The sequence below is a fragment of the Rhineura floridana genome, chromosome 5 (assembly GCF_030035675.1).
Source record: "Rhineura floridana isolate rRhiFlo1 chromosome 5, rRhiFlo1.hap2, whole genome shotgun sequence".
NCBI lineage: Eukaryota > Metazoa > Chordata > Lepidosauria > Squamata > Rhineuridae > Rhineura > Rhineura floridana.
In genome coordinates this window covers 101,587,030-101,603,294 of record NC_084484.1, presented here as the reverse complement: position 1 = coordinate 101,603,294, position 16,265 = coordinate 101,587,030, and the positions used below count along the sequence as shown (strand labels likewise).

The 16,265-nt window shown below is 39.5% G+C and overlaps 1 protein-coding gene across 1 annotated transcript in view; it reads left to right on the top strand.

Moving 5' to 3' along the window:
- Positions 1-15,100, top strand: part of MRPS6 (mitochondrial ribosomal protein S6) — a 42,956-nt gene extending 27,856 nt beyond the window's left edge. Inside the window, exons 2-3 of the mRNA XM_061627735.1 lie at positions 1,859-1,998; positions 14,422-15,100. Coding sequence (XP_061483719.1) covers positions 1,859-1,998; positions 14,422-14,596 — 315 coding nt within the window. The 3' untranslated portion in view covers positions 14,597-15,100. The remainder of the gene's footprint in view (positions 1-1,858; positions 1,999-14,421) is intronic.
- The last annotated feature ends 1,165 nt before the right edge of the window (positions 15,101-16,265 follow it).

Here is a 16,265-nt window from a genome sequence, read left to right as displayed (position 1 = left end):
TCCACATGAACATGAATTTGGTCCTGTACTTAATACCTGAAATAAGCACACTGAAAGCAGAAGGACTAGAGCAACCCCACTTTTTCCCACTTCTGTCATGGGGCTATTGAACAAGGAGATCTTTGAACTGAGATCGAAGAATTCCAAAAGCCATCTGAGTCTCAGACCTTACCGTGGTGGGTGATCATTGGCTTCCATTATCTTTTCATACATTGCATGAGGAAAAGACAATTGCTCAGGTTCCTTCGTACATTAATGGATCCTGAGTAAATGGCAATAACTGGTTAAGAAGCTGGGGGGGGGCTTAAGAATTACAGGGCTAAAAAGTAGTAGAGGAAAGTAAGAAATGGCCTCTCAAGGATCAGTATTAGGACCAGTAGTCTGTAACTTGTTCACCAACTATTTGGTGCTAGCAGTGACGTTTGACACCAGATTATTCAGGATGCTAAAAAAAACCCAACAGGCGATGAAGAGCTCCAGATAAATTTCTCCATTTGGTGAATGGGGAACAAAATGGCAAATGACATTTAATGTAAAGTTGTCTATGTTGGAGCAGAAACTCCTAACGTCATATGTACACTGAATGGGTCTGAATTGTTAGTGACTAATCAGAAGATTTTGGGGTTATGGTTGATAGCTTAACGAAAACACTGACTCAATGTGTAGCAGCTGTGAAAACAGCAAATTCCATGCTTGGGATTGTTATTAAGGAGATTGAAAACGAAACTGCCAGCGTCATAGTGCCCTACAGAAATTTATATTACAGCCAAGGTTGGAATACAGTGTACTATTCTGGTGATCCCATCTCAGACATGGAAAATGTGGATGACCAGAAAACGGCAACCAAAAAGATGACTGTGTTAGAGCACCTTCCCAAAGAGGAAAGGATAGAGCTTTTGTAGCTTTTACGTTTAGAAATAAGGATACTAAGGGAAGACAATGATGAGGTTTATAAAATGGTGAATAGTATGAGAAAATGGATAAGAGAGCTCTTCCAGTGGAATGAATAGGCAGTAGTTTCAGGACAGAGGAAAAGGTTCTACTCCACATAGTGCATACTAAGGGAATTTGCTGCCACAAGATATGGTGGTGGGTCTTGGAGGACAGATATATTAGCGATTGGCTAATACTGCTGAATAACTGTTGCTGAGAAGCAGCAGTGGGAAATGGCTGTCCCCTTCATGCTTTGATAATGGGCTTCTGTGGGCCACTGTGGGAAGGAGGATGCCAGATGGACCCTTGGTCTGATCTATCAGGATTCTCTTAAACATGTTTCATCCTAAGAACATAAAACAAAACATACTTTTCACAAATATGTAAAAATTGAATTCAAAACATTTTTGTTTCTTTGTAGAGCATTCTCTGAGTATGCTCACTTTTCCCACAGATCCATCTAATGTAATGCTATTTAAATGGAATATGAAATAATCAGCCTGCATGGTATAATAGGTCAATCTTCATGAGTTAATTACAACATGGATGGAGATAAAACAAAGTTCAGAAGTGACACGTTTCTGTATGTCTTTCCCTATTGTATTTCTGAAGAATAATGACTGGGTATTAAAGATGTTTAATGCTGTTAAAAATGAACATTTACTTCCAAGTAAGTTCCTCTGAATTGAGCTTAACTGTGAGGAAACATGTATACAGTGGTGCTGTTAATGATTGTTATACTCTGATACAACACCCATGAAGGTGACAGAAGAATCAAGCCTTCAAAATATTTCAGATTCCTCTCCCCCTTCTAGTTTCTTCCTTCTTTAATCAGCTTGATTCTTTTCTTGCCAGATAAGTATAGGGAGTACTTGTCATTAATTGCACTATAAACACATTTGTGTGTTCTTCTTTCTGTTTAAAGCCTGAGACAGCTGCAACACTGAAACGCACAGTGGAAGCTTTGATGGAGAGAGGAGCAGTGGTGAGGAATTTGGAAAATTTGGGGGAAAGAGCACTGCCATATAGAATCTTAAAGCACAATGAAGATCACACCAGAGGAAGGTATGAGCTTCATAAGCCTTGTATCTAGTGTTTAATAGAATTTTTAAAAAAATAAATGTTCAAGTCTGTAATCCAAAGAGAAGGTAGGAGCATATAGAAGCACAGTGCATGAAGTTGAGGCTTTACTGCTTAGGGACAGGGTGGTCATTAACCAAAGCTGTGAATGCACCTCTTCCCTGCATACACACATCACTTATTTGGATTGTAGTCCAGTGCAAAAATTATTGTTAAAGGCCTCTTAATTTCCATTGAGAAATCAGTGTAACTTTAGATACATATGCCTCTTTCTGTCCTGAGTTTCCTGAAAAACACTCTGAAAAGCATTTGAATCAGGTTTTTTAATAATTCCAAAATAAGAGAATATTGTTCATATTGATCTGCTAGTTAATGCATGCAAACATTGACTCTTCATTATTTGCTTTCCCCCCAGTATTGTAAATTTAGAAGTTAAAATGTCTTTAACATTTCTTTCGTTCAGAATTATCTTTCTTTATGTAGGCTCTTCCATTCCAGGGTAACATTTTTCTTTCACAAAAGCCAATTTAAGATGATGACGACTATTTCACTTTTGGGGTACTAGTTCAGGGTGGATTTTATTCCCTATGACTTATCCAAACCAAAGTATATTTTTGAGGCTGTTTTTAATGGTGCAATCATTATTGAAGATTACTGTGCATGATTATAAGAAGAAAGGTGATTATTGTAGCTACTGATTTTAAGGTAAACATTTTCAACAAAAGAAAGTATTGCATGTCATGTTAAAAATTAAGATGCTTTAGAGATAAGAGGAGAATGGACTGCAGAATTTATCGGATCATTGCTTAATATTGTTTTGTTACTGCTGTTAAACTCCCTGAGAATACCTTTTGAAAAAGAGCTGCAGCTCAACAAGTATGGAGAAATGTTGCTAGGCAACCAGGATTGCATAGAGACTTCATTCAATAATCGGAATAATGATTTGCAGTCTTTCTCCCTGGCATTTTAAAATACAAATGTGCATACTTTGATGGGCAGCTGCTGCAGCTTATTATCTGTTTTCATTTGGGGATATTCAAACAGTACTATTGCACATAAGTGCAGAGATGCAGCTCTAAAATGCTAGCCACTCAAAAGTTGATGATATTTTGAGATATTACTTTCTTTATTTCCTCCCTCAAATATCTGTGTTTATTATACAGCCATGAGAGTGGCTGTATACTATAGCCAGCATGGATTTTTCTCATTCCTCAATGTTAAATTGAAAATATCCCCCATGCCATTCTGCTGCTTCCCATAAGCTCATTTCAAAACAAAACCTTACAAAACTTACAGTCCTGAACTCAGAAACGCTTGCTTAACAACCCTTTAAGCTTTCAGGGCGCTCCACAAAACACTCAGAGAGAATCGAGAGTTCAAAGTGTAAAACAAAATAAATAAAATTCAGATACCTGTTAGACTTTTTTTTGTCAGAGTTCTCATAATTTGTTGAAATTAATTAAAACTCTGCCATGTTCACAGAGTACCTGTAAGCCTAGTACTGACCTTGCCCCATACTCTGACCTTCATCTTCTGCAGTTTAAAAGTTAAAAAAAATGCCTGGCTGATTTTTAATTACTTTAAGAAATTTAGCATTGAACTCAATGGTAACTCCGGGCATGCTCAGTAAGAGCCATCTGTGTTCTAAAAGTCAGACTCACAGCTGCTTGGCTTGGCTAATCAGGGCCACACCCACACCAGACCTTTATTTCACTTTAGACAGTCATGGCTTCCCCCAAAGAATCCTGGGAAGTGTAGTCTTCCAAGCTACACAGGAAATGGATTGGACTGTGAAAGACCAACCGTAATGGTGTTTGCATTTTGACCAATTTGTAGGGCAGTACAATATCTCAGAGAGGAGGTCAGGTCTCCTGCTCCCCTGGTGCATTCACTATAGCTGCCCAATTTCCCTGCTTTTTAAAGTTTGATAGAAATAGCTGTGGGCTATAGGTACATTCTTAAACCGCAAGGTTTTTTGCCTATTAGCGAATTTCCCTGCTTTTTAATCTGGGAGGTAAGAGATGGGATCCTGTGCAAGTTAGCAGCAGCAGTAATCAAAATAGTTCAGCAGTGTATTTTAAATGTTATATTACCATCAAGAATGCCTTTACTTTTACAAGAGGGTCATGGCTTAGCGGCAGAGAACATGCTTTGCATGCAAAAGTTCCCACATTCAATACCCAGCATCTCCAATTAGGGCTGGGAGAGATCCTTATCTGAAACCTTGTCAGTCAGTACTGAGCTAGGGACGTCTATTGTTATAGGAGAAGGCATTAAAAAGGATCTTATTCTCAACCCAGCAGCAAAAAAAGAAGGAGGGGCATGGCTGTGACTATCATGAAGAGACCCTGCACTTTTTAATTTGCTACTGCACTTCTGGTCACAAACAGAAAAACCACTTGGCCACCTCATTAGTGTAATATGGTATTACACTAACTGCAAATGTTTGATGCCCCTGCAAATGTTTGATGAAGACCTGTTCTCTGCAAAAGATGAAGAGGAAAATGCCTCTTCCCTATACGGCAAAGGCTTTCACAAAAGTGGGAGATAGTGGCCAACACAGCACTAATTTCAGATGGGGGCTTCAACACAGGACTAATTTCAGAGAGTGAGTGAGTGAGTGAGTGAGTGAGTGAGTGAGTGAGTGAGTGAGTGAGTGAAAGAGATTTAAGATTAAACAACCAAGAGCTAAATTCAAGATTAAAGTGTTAAAAACAAAGAGTCGCATCAAATCTCAAAATAACTACAGCAATGAGCACAGGTCAAACAGCCACACACACTTTAAACAAAAAGTATTTGAGCTTTTGTCATTTATAAACCCATTTATAAACCCACCAGCATCAACCCAAACACAAGAAGCCTCTGTTTTTCTCCCATGAGTGGGAAAGCAATGATCCCTCCACCCATTGCTGCCCTGGGCTCCTTCTGGGAGGAATGGTGGGATATAAATTTAATAAAGAAATAAATGCTGCTGCTACAGTCAATTTAAAAGTTCTTTTCAAAAAAGAAAAAACACAAAACCAAGAGACTGAACAACACTGGACTACACTTCAGGGTTGTCATACACAACTCCCTCTCAGCCCCCCACCCAATATTTGTACAGCCACACTAGGCTACTTTGCAGGGCTGCTGTAACCTATCCAGCACTATATCCACCCCTTCCCACTGCTGCACTATGCATATACTAATGATTGTGTGTGTGTGTGTGTGTGTGTGTATGTGAGAGGGAGAGAGAGATTTAAGAACCAAGAGCTAAATTCAGGATTAAAGTGTTACAAAGAGTCTCATACAATCTCAAAATAACTACAACAATGTTATGAGCACAGGTCAAACAGCCACACACGCTGCAAACAAAAAGTATTTGAGCTTTTGTCATTTATAAACCCATTTAAGGGTAGGAGTGGCAGGGCGATTGAGCCAGCAGAAAGAGCAGGCTGCGGGAGACAGCGGGGGTGGGAACACACACACACATCACCAGCACTCACCTCCATTCTGCTGCTGCCTTCTCCGTCATCCTTGCCCTCTGGCTTTTTCCCTCCACCGGCCATTTTTCTCTCTCTCTCGTGCTTCCTCACACAGAGCATGAGGGAAGAGCAAGCTCAGCAGAAGGCCAGTGTGATTCACATGTCTGTTGCCCACCAATCACTGGAGCAGACTTCCCCTGCTTCCTCCAAGTAACTGGAAGGGGAGGGGGAAGGGGAGGGGGGAGGGGGAAGGGGAGGGGAGTAAAATGAAAGAATTCCTGCTTTCTACTGCGCCTGCGTGACGTTATAACCCACGGTAATGCATTTTTTAATCTATTAATTAAAAACTAACCATGCCTTTTTTTTTTACTTTAAACCTACTGAAGATGAAGGTCTGTGTTTGGGGCAAGCTCTGGGATTTGATTAGAGATACCTTACAGTCATCTCTGATTTTTAATGAATTTCAAAAGATTATGAAAATTTCTCAAGGAAAAAAGTCTAGACGGCTTCTTGTTTTTCTCTCTCCCGTTTTTCACTTTAACCTGTGAATTCTCCCTGGGGGGGTTGTGTATCACCAAGAAAACTTTCAGAGTTGTAGAGCAAGCGATTCTGAATCCAACAGTATAACACTTGTAAGTTTTTGTTTTGAATTAGGACCATATAAAGCACCAGAAAGGGGTGTGGGGGGTATTTTCATTTAACATGGTAGAACATGAAAAATCCCTACTGGCTATAGTATACACCCACTCTTGTGGTTGTATAATAACATTACAATCTTAAACAGGTCACATTACACCACTTGGCAATATGACAAAAAGAAAAGAAAATTAAGACAGTTTCAGCTTGGCTCCTAGAAACACCCCACCCATGATGTTACTCGCAGTAAATTTGTAAGGCAAATTTGTAAGGCAGTACAATATCTCAGAAAGGATGTCAGGTCTTCTGCTTCTGTGGTGCATTCGCTATAGCTGCCCAGTTTCCCTGCTTTTTAAAGTTTGATAGAAATTTCTGTTGGCTATAGGTATGTTCTTAAACTGCAAGGTTTTTTTTTCCTATTAGTGAATATTTATTTATAAACATATTTATAACTTTCGTCCTAACCGTTTACCCTCAGGAGGCATACAAAACACAGTAAAACCAAATTTTAAAAATGCACCAAATTAAGAACAGAGCAAAAATATATTACAAACCAGGAGGAGTGGAATCAAACCTAATTGAAAGCTGCGCAGAGTAAAAATATTTTTACTGCTTGCCTGAAAGTAAGCAAAGACCTCCTTTGGGAGGGAGTTTCATATTCTGGGCACAGCCACAGAAAAGGCTCTTTAGGTTGCTAAAGAAAGCACATCTCATGGCTTATTTTCAAAGAACAGAACAAAACACTGTATCTTGCAAATATTCTATATTGGAAGCATTTGTGCGCACAAGAAACTGCATGTGGGTAGTCATGCGTGAGATAGGAATATAGGAAGCTGCCTTACACTGAGTCACACCATCTAACTTGGTACTGGCTGCATAGACTTGGAAGTAGCTCAGGGGCTAAATCTGGGACCGTTTGCACATAGGGCATGAGACATACTGCTGGCTTATGGCTCTTGCACCCATGGCTGTTTTGTTACATGTGTACATGCTGGGCAACCTTACAACCTCGTTTGCTTTGTGTTTTTATCATCTGCTGAATTGTGCGGAAATATTGCTACAGTGCCTTGCAAACATAATCAGACCCTGACCAATGCTCTCATATTACTGAATTACAAATGGTTGTAATTTCATTCTGTATGATATTTTATTTTGAAACACTGAAACTCAAAATCAATTATTGTAAGGTGACAGTGGTTTTATGCTCTTTGGTCTTCATATTCCTTCAGATCCACAGCCTGACCAATGATCCTTCAACAGTGGGGTTTTTATCCTGACAATGTGACAGCAACTTTAATGGTTCACAGGTGGAGGCCAATGGTAAGGTAACTGTGTCCTCGATAGGGCAATTTCTTTCATCTGCGTAAACTGGAAGCTTCTACAGCACAGGAGTTGACTACTTATGCAAGCATCATGTTTCAGTTTTTTATGTTTCTTACAAACATTTCCTAGTATAAAACTAATGTCACCTTACAATAATTGGTTTTGAGTTTCAGTGTTTCAAAATTAAAATACCATACAGCATGAAATTACAATGTACCATTTGTAATTCAGTAATATGAGAGCATTAGTCAGGGGTCTGATTACTTTTGCAAGGCACTGTATTTGTTGGCAGGCAAGCCGTGACAACAAGTGCTATGGCTTGTGCTATGAAGTTCATTAAAAATCCACTTGTTTACCACTAGCATTCTTCCTGTTAAACTTAAGTCATGGTATTTTATTGATTGATTGACTGCATTTATATCCCACCTTTTCTCCAAGGAGCTCAAGGTGGTGTACATTATTACTCACCCAGTGAACTTCATGGCCAAGTGGAAATTTGAACCCTGGTTTCCTAGTCCTGGGTCTAGCACTCTAGCCACTACACCACACATAGCATCCTGTTCAAGTGTTTTGCAAGTGAAATTTAAGAGCTGAGAGATGCTGCATGTCTGCTTAAAATCTGTTGGTGCTATCCAGCAAATGTTAAGCGCACTTAAGTTCCATTGATTGAGCACTTGATTTCAGTGGGAGGTAAAGTGCATCTACTTTCTTTCATTTATTGTACCCTGTGAGAAAAGGATTAGGTAGCAGCAGCACTTTAGAGACAGATTTGTAAGTTATAATGAACACAAACTGGAGATGGGTTGTCAGTGTGATTCACTTACCCAAAAGGCAAGCAATAAAGGTTGCATTTGATGGAGTCTGCTAATAATATTCCTTGCTGTACTTGCATCCAGTACAATATTTTGCTTAGAAATTCTGGTTGGAAATATTATAGCTGAGCGATGCAGGATCTATATTGATAGCTACTTGATTATTTTTTGGGTGTGTGTATTGTATTTCATTTTAGTATGATTTGTTGGTCATGCTGTTTCTATACTGCTCTGGTATCTGGAAGGGTAAAGGCTGGTTTAAAAGTATTTTTAATAAATAAATAGCTTAGATGGCTTTAAAATGAGGATTGACAAATTCTTGGTGGATAAGTCTATCATTGGCTCTTAGGCATGATGCATTATCCTGGTATGGAATTAGTTATGTCATTAAATAACAGCTGCCTGGGGACCAACAGTGGTAGAGTGCTATTGTCTTTACATCCTGTGTATGGGCTGCCCAGGGGCATCTAGTTGGCCACTGTGGGAAAACAGGATGTCTGACTAGATGGACCATCAGTTTGATCCAGCAGGGTTCATCTTACGTTTATACAAAAATGGGTTCTGTACCTGTGTGCTAGAGAAAAAGTTTGTGTAGAAAGAGGAGGAGAAAGCATGCAAAGGGAACTGTTTAAGTGATGTTACAATTACCTGTGTATGTGTTGCAAACATAGAAGGCCTTCCATGTTATTTCAAAAGCCATATAAAGAAAATAGAAGTCTTTTTATAAAAGCTGAGGGCATGAAAACTGAGTTGAAACAAATATGTCATTGGTGTTCAGTATGAAAGGGACTCTTGTTTCCTCTTTCCTAGAGCATGGCAATGTCTTTGGGGTTTTTTAAAAGTTGAGTTGTGGACATAAATGCCTACCATATGGCAGGTTTCCTAGCACATTGAATCATGAAATTATTGCTTGGCATGAGGCATTTTTCTTGATGACTTTCCACATAAATACACTTGTGTTCAGTTGGACAGAAATCTCCATGAGTTGATATTGGCTGTTAGGGATGACTATGCTTTTCTTTCAAAGACTTTGCCTGCTTCTTCTGAGCTGAAGGAACCTTAAAAAAAACTTTAGCACATTGGATTGGAATACACCGTGTACTCCAAATGTAAAGTTGTTTGTTTTGCCAAGTGCGTAAATACTTAAGTTGAAGTTGTTATATAAAAGGCAACAAAGGCTGCAGTCCAAAACTCACTTACCTGGGAATATGCCCCATTGAACTAGGTGGAACTTCTGTAAGATAGGTATAGTATTGCCCTATAAAAGCCTCATCCTTAGGATCAGCTTTGCTGTGCTCAGCCCAAGAACCCCTCGCTCCCCCCCCACCCATGAAGGCTAAAAATTGTGGTGGCATGTAGAAAAGCTAAAGTTGACTCTTCATAAAACACGGACATTTCCTGGGCACTGTTTTAACCAGGTTCTCCCTTGGGCACTTAGTCACACTAGATCGGCTGAGAACTGCTTTTATAGGATTCCAAAGCAAACTTTGGTCCAGGTGCTTCTCTGGTGCTATCCCATATAGAAATACAATTGTTTAATGTATTTAAAATCCCACGATTTTAATCTTAATCCAGCCTTTATTTTATTACCATTTGATTGATCTGAAATAAATCCTCAGTGAAATTTTCAGTTAACTTTTTAAAGTACTAATATTTTGGCAGGAAAAAAGTATTAATGTTCTATGACCTTTTATGTATAGTGCACCAAAATTACCAAAATAACTACAGTGTGCAATGAATAATAAATAATAATAATAAATTTAATTTTTGTGTCACCTATCTGGCCGAAGCCACTCTAGGCGACGTACATATTAAAATTCAATAAAATACAATATAATTACAGAAGAAAATACAATGCAGTCAACACTAATGCAGGCGTAAAACTCTATAGGGCAACCAGTAAACAATTTTCACAAAAACAATAAACAATCACAGAAAAGTTAGCCCACCCCGGAGATCCCAAAGGCCTGTCCAAAGAGCCAAGTTTTTAAGGCTCGGCGAAATGTATCCAGGGAAGGGGCATGGCGAAGATCAAACGGGAGGGAGTTCCAGAGAGTGGGGGCCGCCACTGAGAATGCCCTCTCTCTAGTCCCCACCAACCTAGCTGTTTTCGTTGGCGGGACTGAGAGAAGGCCCTGCGTGGCTGATCTAGTCGGCCGGCATAGTTTGTGGTACTGGAGGTGCTCCTTCAGGTAAACTGGGCCGAGACCGTATAGGGATTTAAAGGTTAACACCAACACCTTGAATTGGGCCTGGAAAACAACTGGGAGCCAATGTAGATGAAATAACACTGGTGTGATGTGATTGCGGCGGCGGCTGTTTGTAAGCAACCAAGCCGCCGCATTCTACACTAGTTGTAGTTTCCGGACCGTTTTCAAGGGTAACCCCACATAGAGCGCATTGCAGTAGTCTAATCGGGAGGTGACCAGGGCATGAATCAGTAGGATCTCTCTTTCCCCCCTCCCACCCCCCATACTGGTGGTGTTGCTGACATCCAGAGAGCTGGAGTTGTATTTCATCAATTTTGCCTGCAAATTAATGATGCATCTCTGTAAATATCTCTTGGCCTGTGTTTCTCTTCCCCGACCACCTTTCTTCTTCCTCCTCCCAACCCCAAACCATACATACCAGGTACTGTTACTTCACATGAGAAGCTGTAGTTATAATATTTGCATACCTGTTCACAGCTCATTGCTTTATAAAGGGAAACATGAAGCTGCATCGCACATTATGAAGCTGCTGGGTTGTACAAAATACAATTGCTGCTGGCTTGATTGCCTATTAACAGAAAATAAGTTGAGCTTCAGCTCACCTCCCAAAGTGCAGTTGCTTTTTCTGTTTACTTCCTTCCTTGCTTGCTTGTGTGTTTCAGGCATACTTAGGCTATAAAGGACTGAAGCAGGCGCTCTTGAACATAGATTCTTATTGGATCCATGGCCTCGCTCCAGTGCTGGCAAGAAAGGAGTGTTTGATACATTTAATAAACTCTCTAGCTGCAGCTGGTGTTTTTTCCTATCTTCAGATAAAATTTCTTGCTGCTGAAAAGGCAAAGACAGTGCAGCAGCAGCAGCAGCAGCTCATCATCTCTCCCATCCCCCAACATTGTCTTTTGTTAACAACAGCACTGCAGTGGAAATTTCCACTGCCTGCCTATGCAAGCTGGATAAAACGTGAAGTTCTAAACCATCCTTTTGGGGACAAAATCCATTTCTGTTTAAAAGGCATGCTAGAAAGCAGCCCACTGTTCTCATTTAGCAATGTAGTAGAGAAATTAGTAAAATGTAGAAAGGGGCTATGTTGTGAGAGCATGATTAGTATTACCTGAGGATGCAGACTTGGTACATTCAGTTAGAACGTACATTCTACAGCTTTATGTTCTGGCAGGATTAGAGGAACACAACCTCCAGGAAAACGTTAAGATTTGTAATTTTTGTTTTGTGATTACGAGTTGTAATGGATTCTGCAAGATGATTGTTATGATAACATAGCTAAAATATGCTTTTACTGAAAGCTTCACATTCTTAATTTGTGGATCATCTGTAGGGTTGCACTCTTGAGTGGATTGGGTTACATTAATTGATCTAGAAGTTTTTAATTTTAAAAGATATTTTAAAAGCAGCAGACTTTTTAAAAGCTTTGTTTGTTTAAATACTTATAAGCCTTGTCCACTCAAGAAGTGAACAAAATTCAAGCATAAAAATACAATAATATAATAATAAAACTTTAAATACCAAAAATACATTAAAATATAATTAAGCCAGTATGAAAACCATTTTGGAGATACAGCAATCAAATATCAATAAATCAGCATGACTAATAACACACCATATAAAAATAATTTGAAAGAGCTGAGGGAGCCATCTGCGCATTTTTAGAAGGGAGTTCCATAAGGTTGAGGCCACTACTGAAAAGGCATTGTCCTAGTGCCTGCCAGTGTTAACTGATCTTAATGGCAGGTTAACAGTACTTTAAAAAACTAAGAACGAACAGCACTATTTTAAGAGGTATTCCCACTTGTTCCTCTCACATACAATGCCTTTTCCAAGGTGGTGTTTGCATCAGTTTGTGTACATCATAAATCAAAGAATGCTGCCCCCCCCCGAGCTATTTATGTGGCTGTGGTTGGCTGGTCATTTAAAACTCACATGTTTTCTTTAACCTTCCAAGGATACTATTCTCTCTTTCTGAGGATTACACTTGAATTTATACCCAGGCATGTCTAGCAAAACACCAGTGGCCACTTCCGTAAGGGAAAAACAGTTTTTGGAAGGAAAGAGTCAGTTTTGACTGGAGAAGTGGTGAGTATGTGTGTTTTAACCCTTCTCATGTCTGCCAGCTTTCCATTACTGGTCCTCCTTCAAGCAAGTTTCCAGATGCATGTTGCTCTTTTCAAACTCTTGCCTAGAACACTGCTGGAAGGATTTTGTAGTACAAGAGAGGTGAGAAATGTCTGGGGGAATCTCTCCCATCCTATTACTGTTTCTTCCCAATGGAAGTGGACACTGGTTTTGTCTTCCATTTCAAACCCAGTAATTCCTTCCTCAAAACTGAAGCTACTTGGGTGTTCATTATTACAGTGAAGGTTTGAAAATCTGTCTTTGCTCCCATGAGACAAATTCTTGCTTGCACATGAGAAATATAGACAAGAGGAAATATTCTTGTGCAAGGTACAGGAATACCTCACATTAACGTACTCAATGGGACCAGAGCGAGTACGTAAACCGAAAATGTCCTTAAAGTGAAGCACTACCTTTTAAAACTTTTTTTACCTCTCCTTCATGCGGAGCCTCAAAGTCCCGCGTTAAAGCGTCTGCTGCTGCGCTGCCATGCCTCTCAGCTGATCTGTGGTGGCGCGATCACGTCTATTTCCACCCCTCACGCTAAAGCCTCTGCTGCTGCGCTGCCGCACCTCCCAGCTGATTACTATCGTGCCTCCCAGCTGATTTGCGGTGGCGTGATTGCGTCTATTTCCACCCCCACGCGCTAAAGCCTCTGCTGCTGTGCTGCCGCACCTCTCAGGTGATCACGATCGTGCCTCCCAGCTGATTTGCGGTGGCGCGATCGCGTCTATTTCCACCCCCAGGCACTAAAGCCTCTGCTGCTGCGCTGCGTTTCTGGAGAAATACAGGCATACGGAGCATGTATGTTATAGCCAGGCGACGTTAAGTGAAGCGATGTTAAGTGGGGTATGCCTGTATACACTATATTTGTCAAAGTAAAGATGGAAGACAGGAGAATATTTGAATCGATACTAAGAATTTCAGGCAGTACTAGAAGTGTGTGAAAATTAAATCACTGCAGTGTTGCAAAGGTCACAGATACCTATAGTATGATATGTAGAGCTGCTGAATGAATGCCAAACTGCTTAAGTTGGGTCTGCCTGTCTGCAGATATGACTTCTGTCCTCAGTATTTTGAACTTTTTTTGTTAAAAAAAAGGACAGTTAATACCTGCTGCTTTTGTGGCTATGCTTTTATAGAAAAATGCCTTCTTGCCGGAACAAATTTTGGATGGGAAACATACATATCTTGCAATATGTAACTATAAATCTCTGATATTGGACACCTGTTCCTGGTAGCATGCATGTAACATTAGGGTGGTCCCCAGTTGTTGGGGCGGGGGGAGTGCATGGGATACAAAGACTTATTTATTGTCTCTTTAGAGTCACACATGCAAGTTCTGTCCCTGCACAGAGCAACAATAAAACGGCACTCTGGGAGCTTGCTCTAAATTCATAAAACCTATATACTAGAAAGTCTCTTTGAAATGTATTTCTTTCTTGGAACTTTGTTCTCCAAATGTCCAGACAACCTCAATTTGATTTTGGAACTGTGGTGATTATAAAGGAAAGGACTTTATAATTTTTGGTATTTTTGATGGATGCCAATTTAGAAGCCTTTAAATGGGGATTAGACAATTTTATGGAGGATACGGTCAATGGCTGTGAGTCTTGAAAGCTATATACTACCTCCAGAATCAGAGGAAGATGCTGGGGAACAGCAATAGGAGAGTACTACTGCTCTCATGTCATAGTTGTGAGCGTCCCATAAGTATATGGTTGGTTACTGTAGGACATGGGGTATTGGACTAAATAGACGTTGTATTGGATTCACTAGGGCTCTTTTCTTGCATTTTTATAGTTTTATTTTTATTGTATTTTTCTGTCTTTCTAGGTATTTTCTGGTAGACTTCAATTCTCCACCAACAGTTGTTTCAGCCATGATGGACCATTTAGGACGTGACATTGATGTTATCCGGTCTACTGTTGTAAAGCACCGTGTGGTAAAGCCAGAAGAATGTATGGGCATAATACCAGTCAGTAATGAAGAAAAACTAGCTAAGAAGTAGTAATAAATAACTGAAAGCCATAGAGACATTATTACTACTAATTTGAACCCAGTTGTAAGGATCTACAAATTATGCCGTGTGTGTAGATGTATATTTCAACATAATGTTGCTTTTGGCTATTCTGCAGCAAATAAAGTTTTATATGTATTCTTAAATCTGTGTATTTGAAAATCAGTTTTTAGTTTTACTTTTAAAATATTACATCTATTGTTGAAGTTATGTTTGTCCTGCCCTGAAGACTTTCAGGCTAATGAATATTTTTTTAAAAAAATTAAAAAGCAAGCCTCTTTGAACAAATTAGGATTTCAACATGCCTATGGTCAGACTCTTAAACTAGCATTGGTTTTCAGTTGTGACCTTTCAGACTGTAATGCTCTTCTTTGGTGCAAATACTATTTAATGGAAAATTTGTTAATGAATGTAATAAAAAGTTACAAAAAGAACTCTTTACTGGCTGGTTTACAGGGGTTATAAAAGGAAATAAATTTTAGCAAATTCATTCTGTTTACTAGCATGCTGTGCCTTGATTTCAGTGCAAATAAATGCTGTTGGGTACTAGTTAATGGAAGTGTAAGAAAATGGGGTGCCTATATAAAAATGTATGGTTTTTATTATTTTCAAAATTGAGCCAGATGATATCTTCCTATTTATTTTTAATATATTCCTAAATAAAACAATCTGCTGGCTTCTGCTTCTCTTTATAGATATACCGATGATGTTGGTTAATAACAATAACAACAATTTCAGTTGAGAAAGCAGCAGGTAGGTTTCATCATTCTAATCACACACACACCACAAGACATCTCTTTGAATAAATAGTTTCAATAAATCCTTGGCAATTTCCTCATTCTATTCTCATTTTCCTTTCTTTTCTTCCCTCCGAGACTTCAGTAAGATTGCTAGTGTTGTTCCTTTTTCTTTTAAGGTTAGGGAAGACGTCTTAATTAAACATTCAATCTTTGGAGTTTACCCTTGCCAAACAAAGCTAACTTTGTACTTAAAGGATGGGGAAAGGATTAAAATATTTTATGTGAGTAGCTAATATGGCTGTTTGTATTGTTGAGCTATATCCATTAAAGTGTAGCTAGAAACCTGAATACTATTTATTTGTAACCTCTTCTTACAAAAGGGTCTCCCCTTGGTCTGGCACTCAGAACTGATCAGATTTCTACCCTTCTTAGCTTCAGCAATGCTTCAGAATCAGGTGTTCCAAGGCCATTCACTAGAGAGATCCTTTATAGCTCTTAAAGGTTTATGTTCTAGGTCAAAGTGCATGCTTAGTACACTAGTGCTGTAAGCCTGGCTGAGCCTGAAAGGTATCTGCTGATTCTGTTCCGACACAAATCAACAGAGTCCATATTCCATTGATTTAGGCAAGAACGTGGATGTTGTAAAAACAACCATCCCATGCTTGAGATAAAAGGAAGCTATTATGGTTAAAAAAATGGTCTGGAAGCTGCAACTGGGACAGAATGCGGCGGCTCGTCTGATTAAAGGCAGCCGCCGGCAAGATCACATCACTCCAGTGCTGAAGGAGTTGCACTGGCTACCGGTTATTTACCGGGCCCAATTCAAGGTGTTGGTTTTGACCTTTAAAACCCTACACGGTTTTAGCCCAGTCTATCTGAAGGAGCGCCTCCAGCATCGTCAGGGATGCCGCTCAACAAGA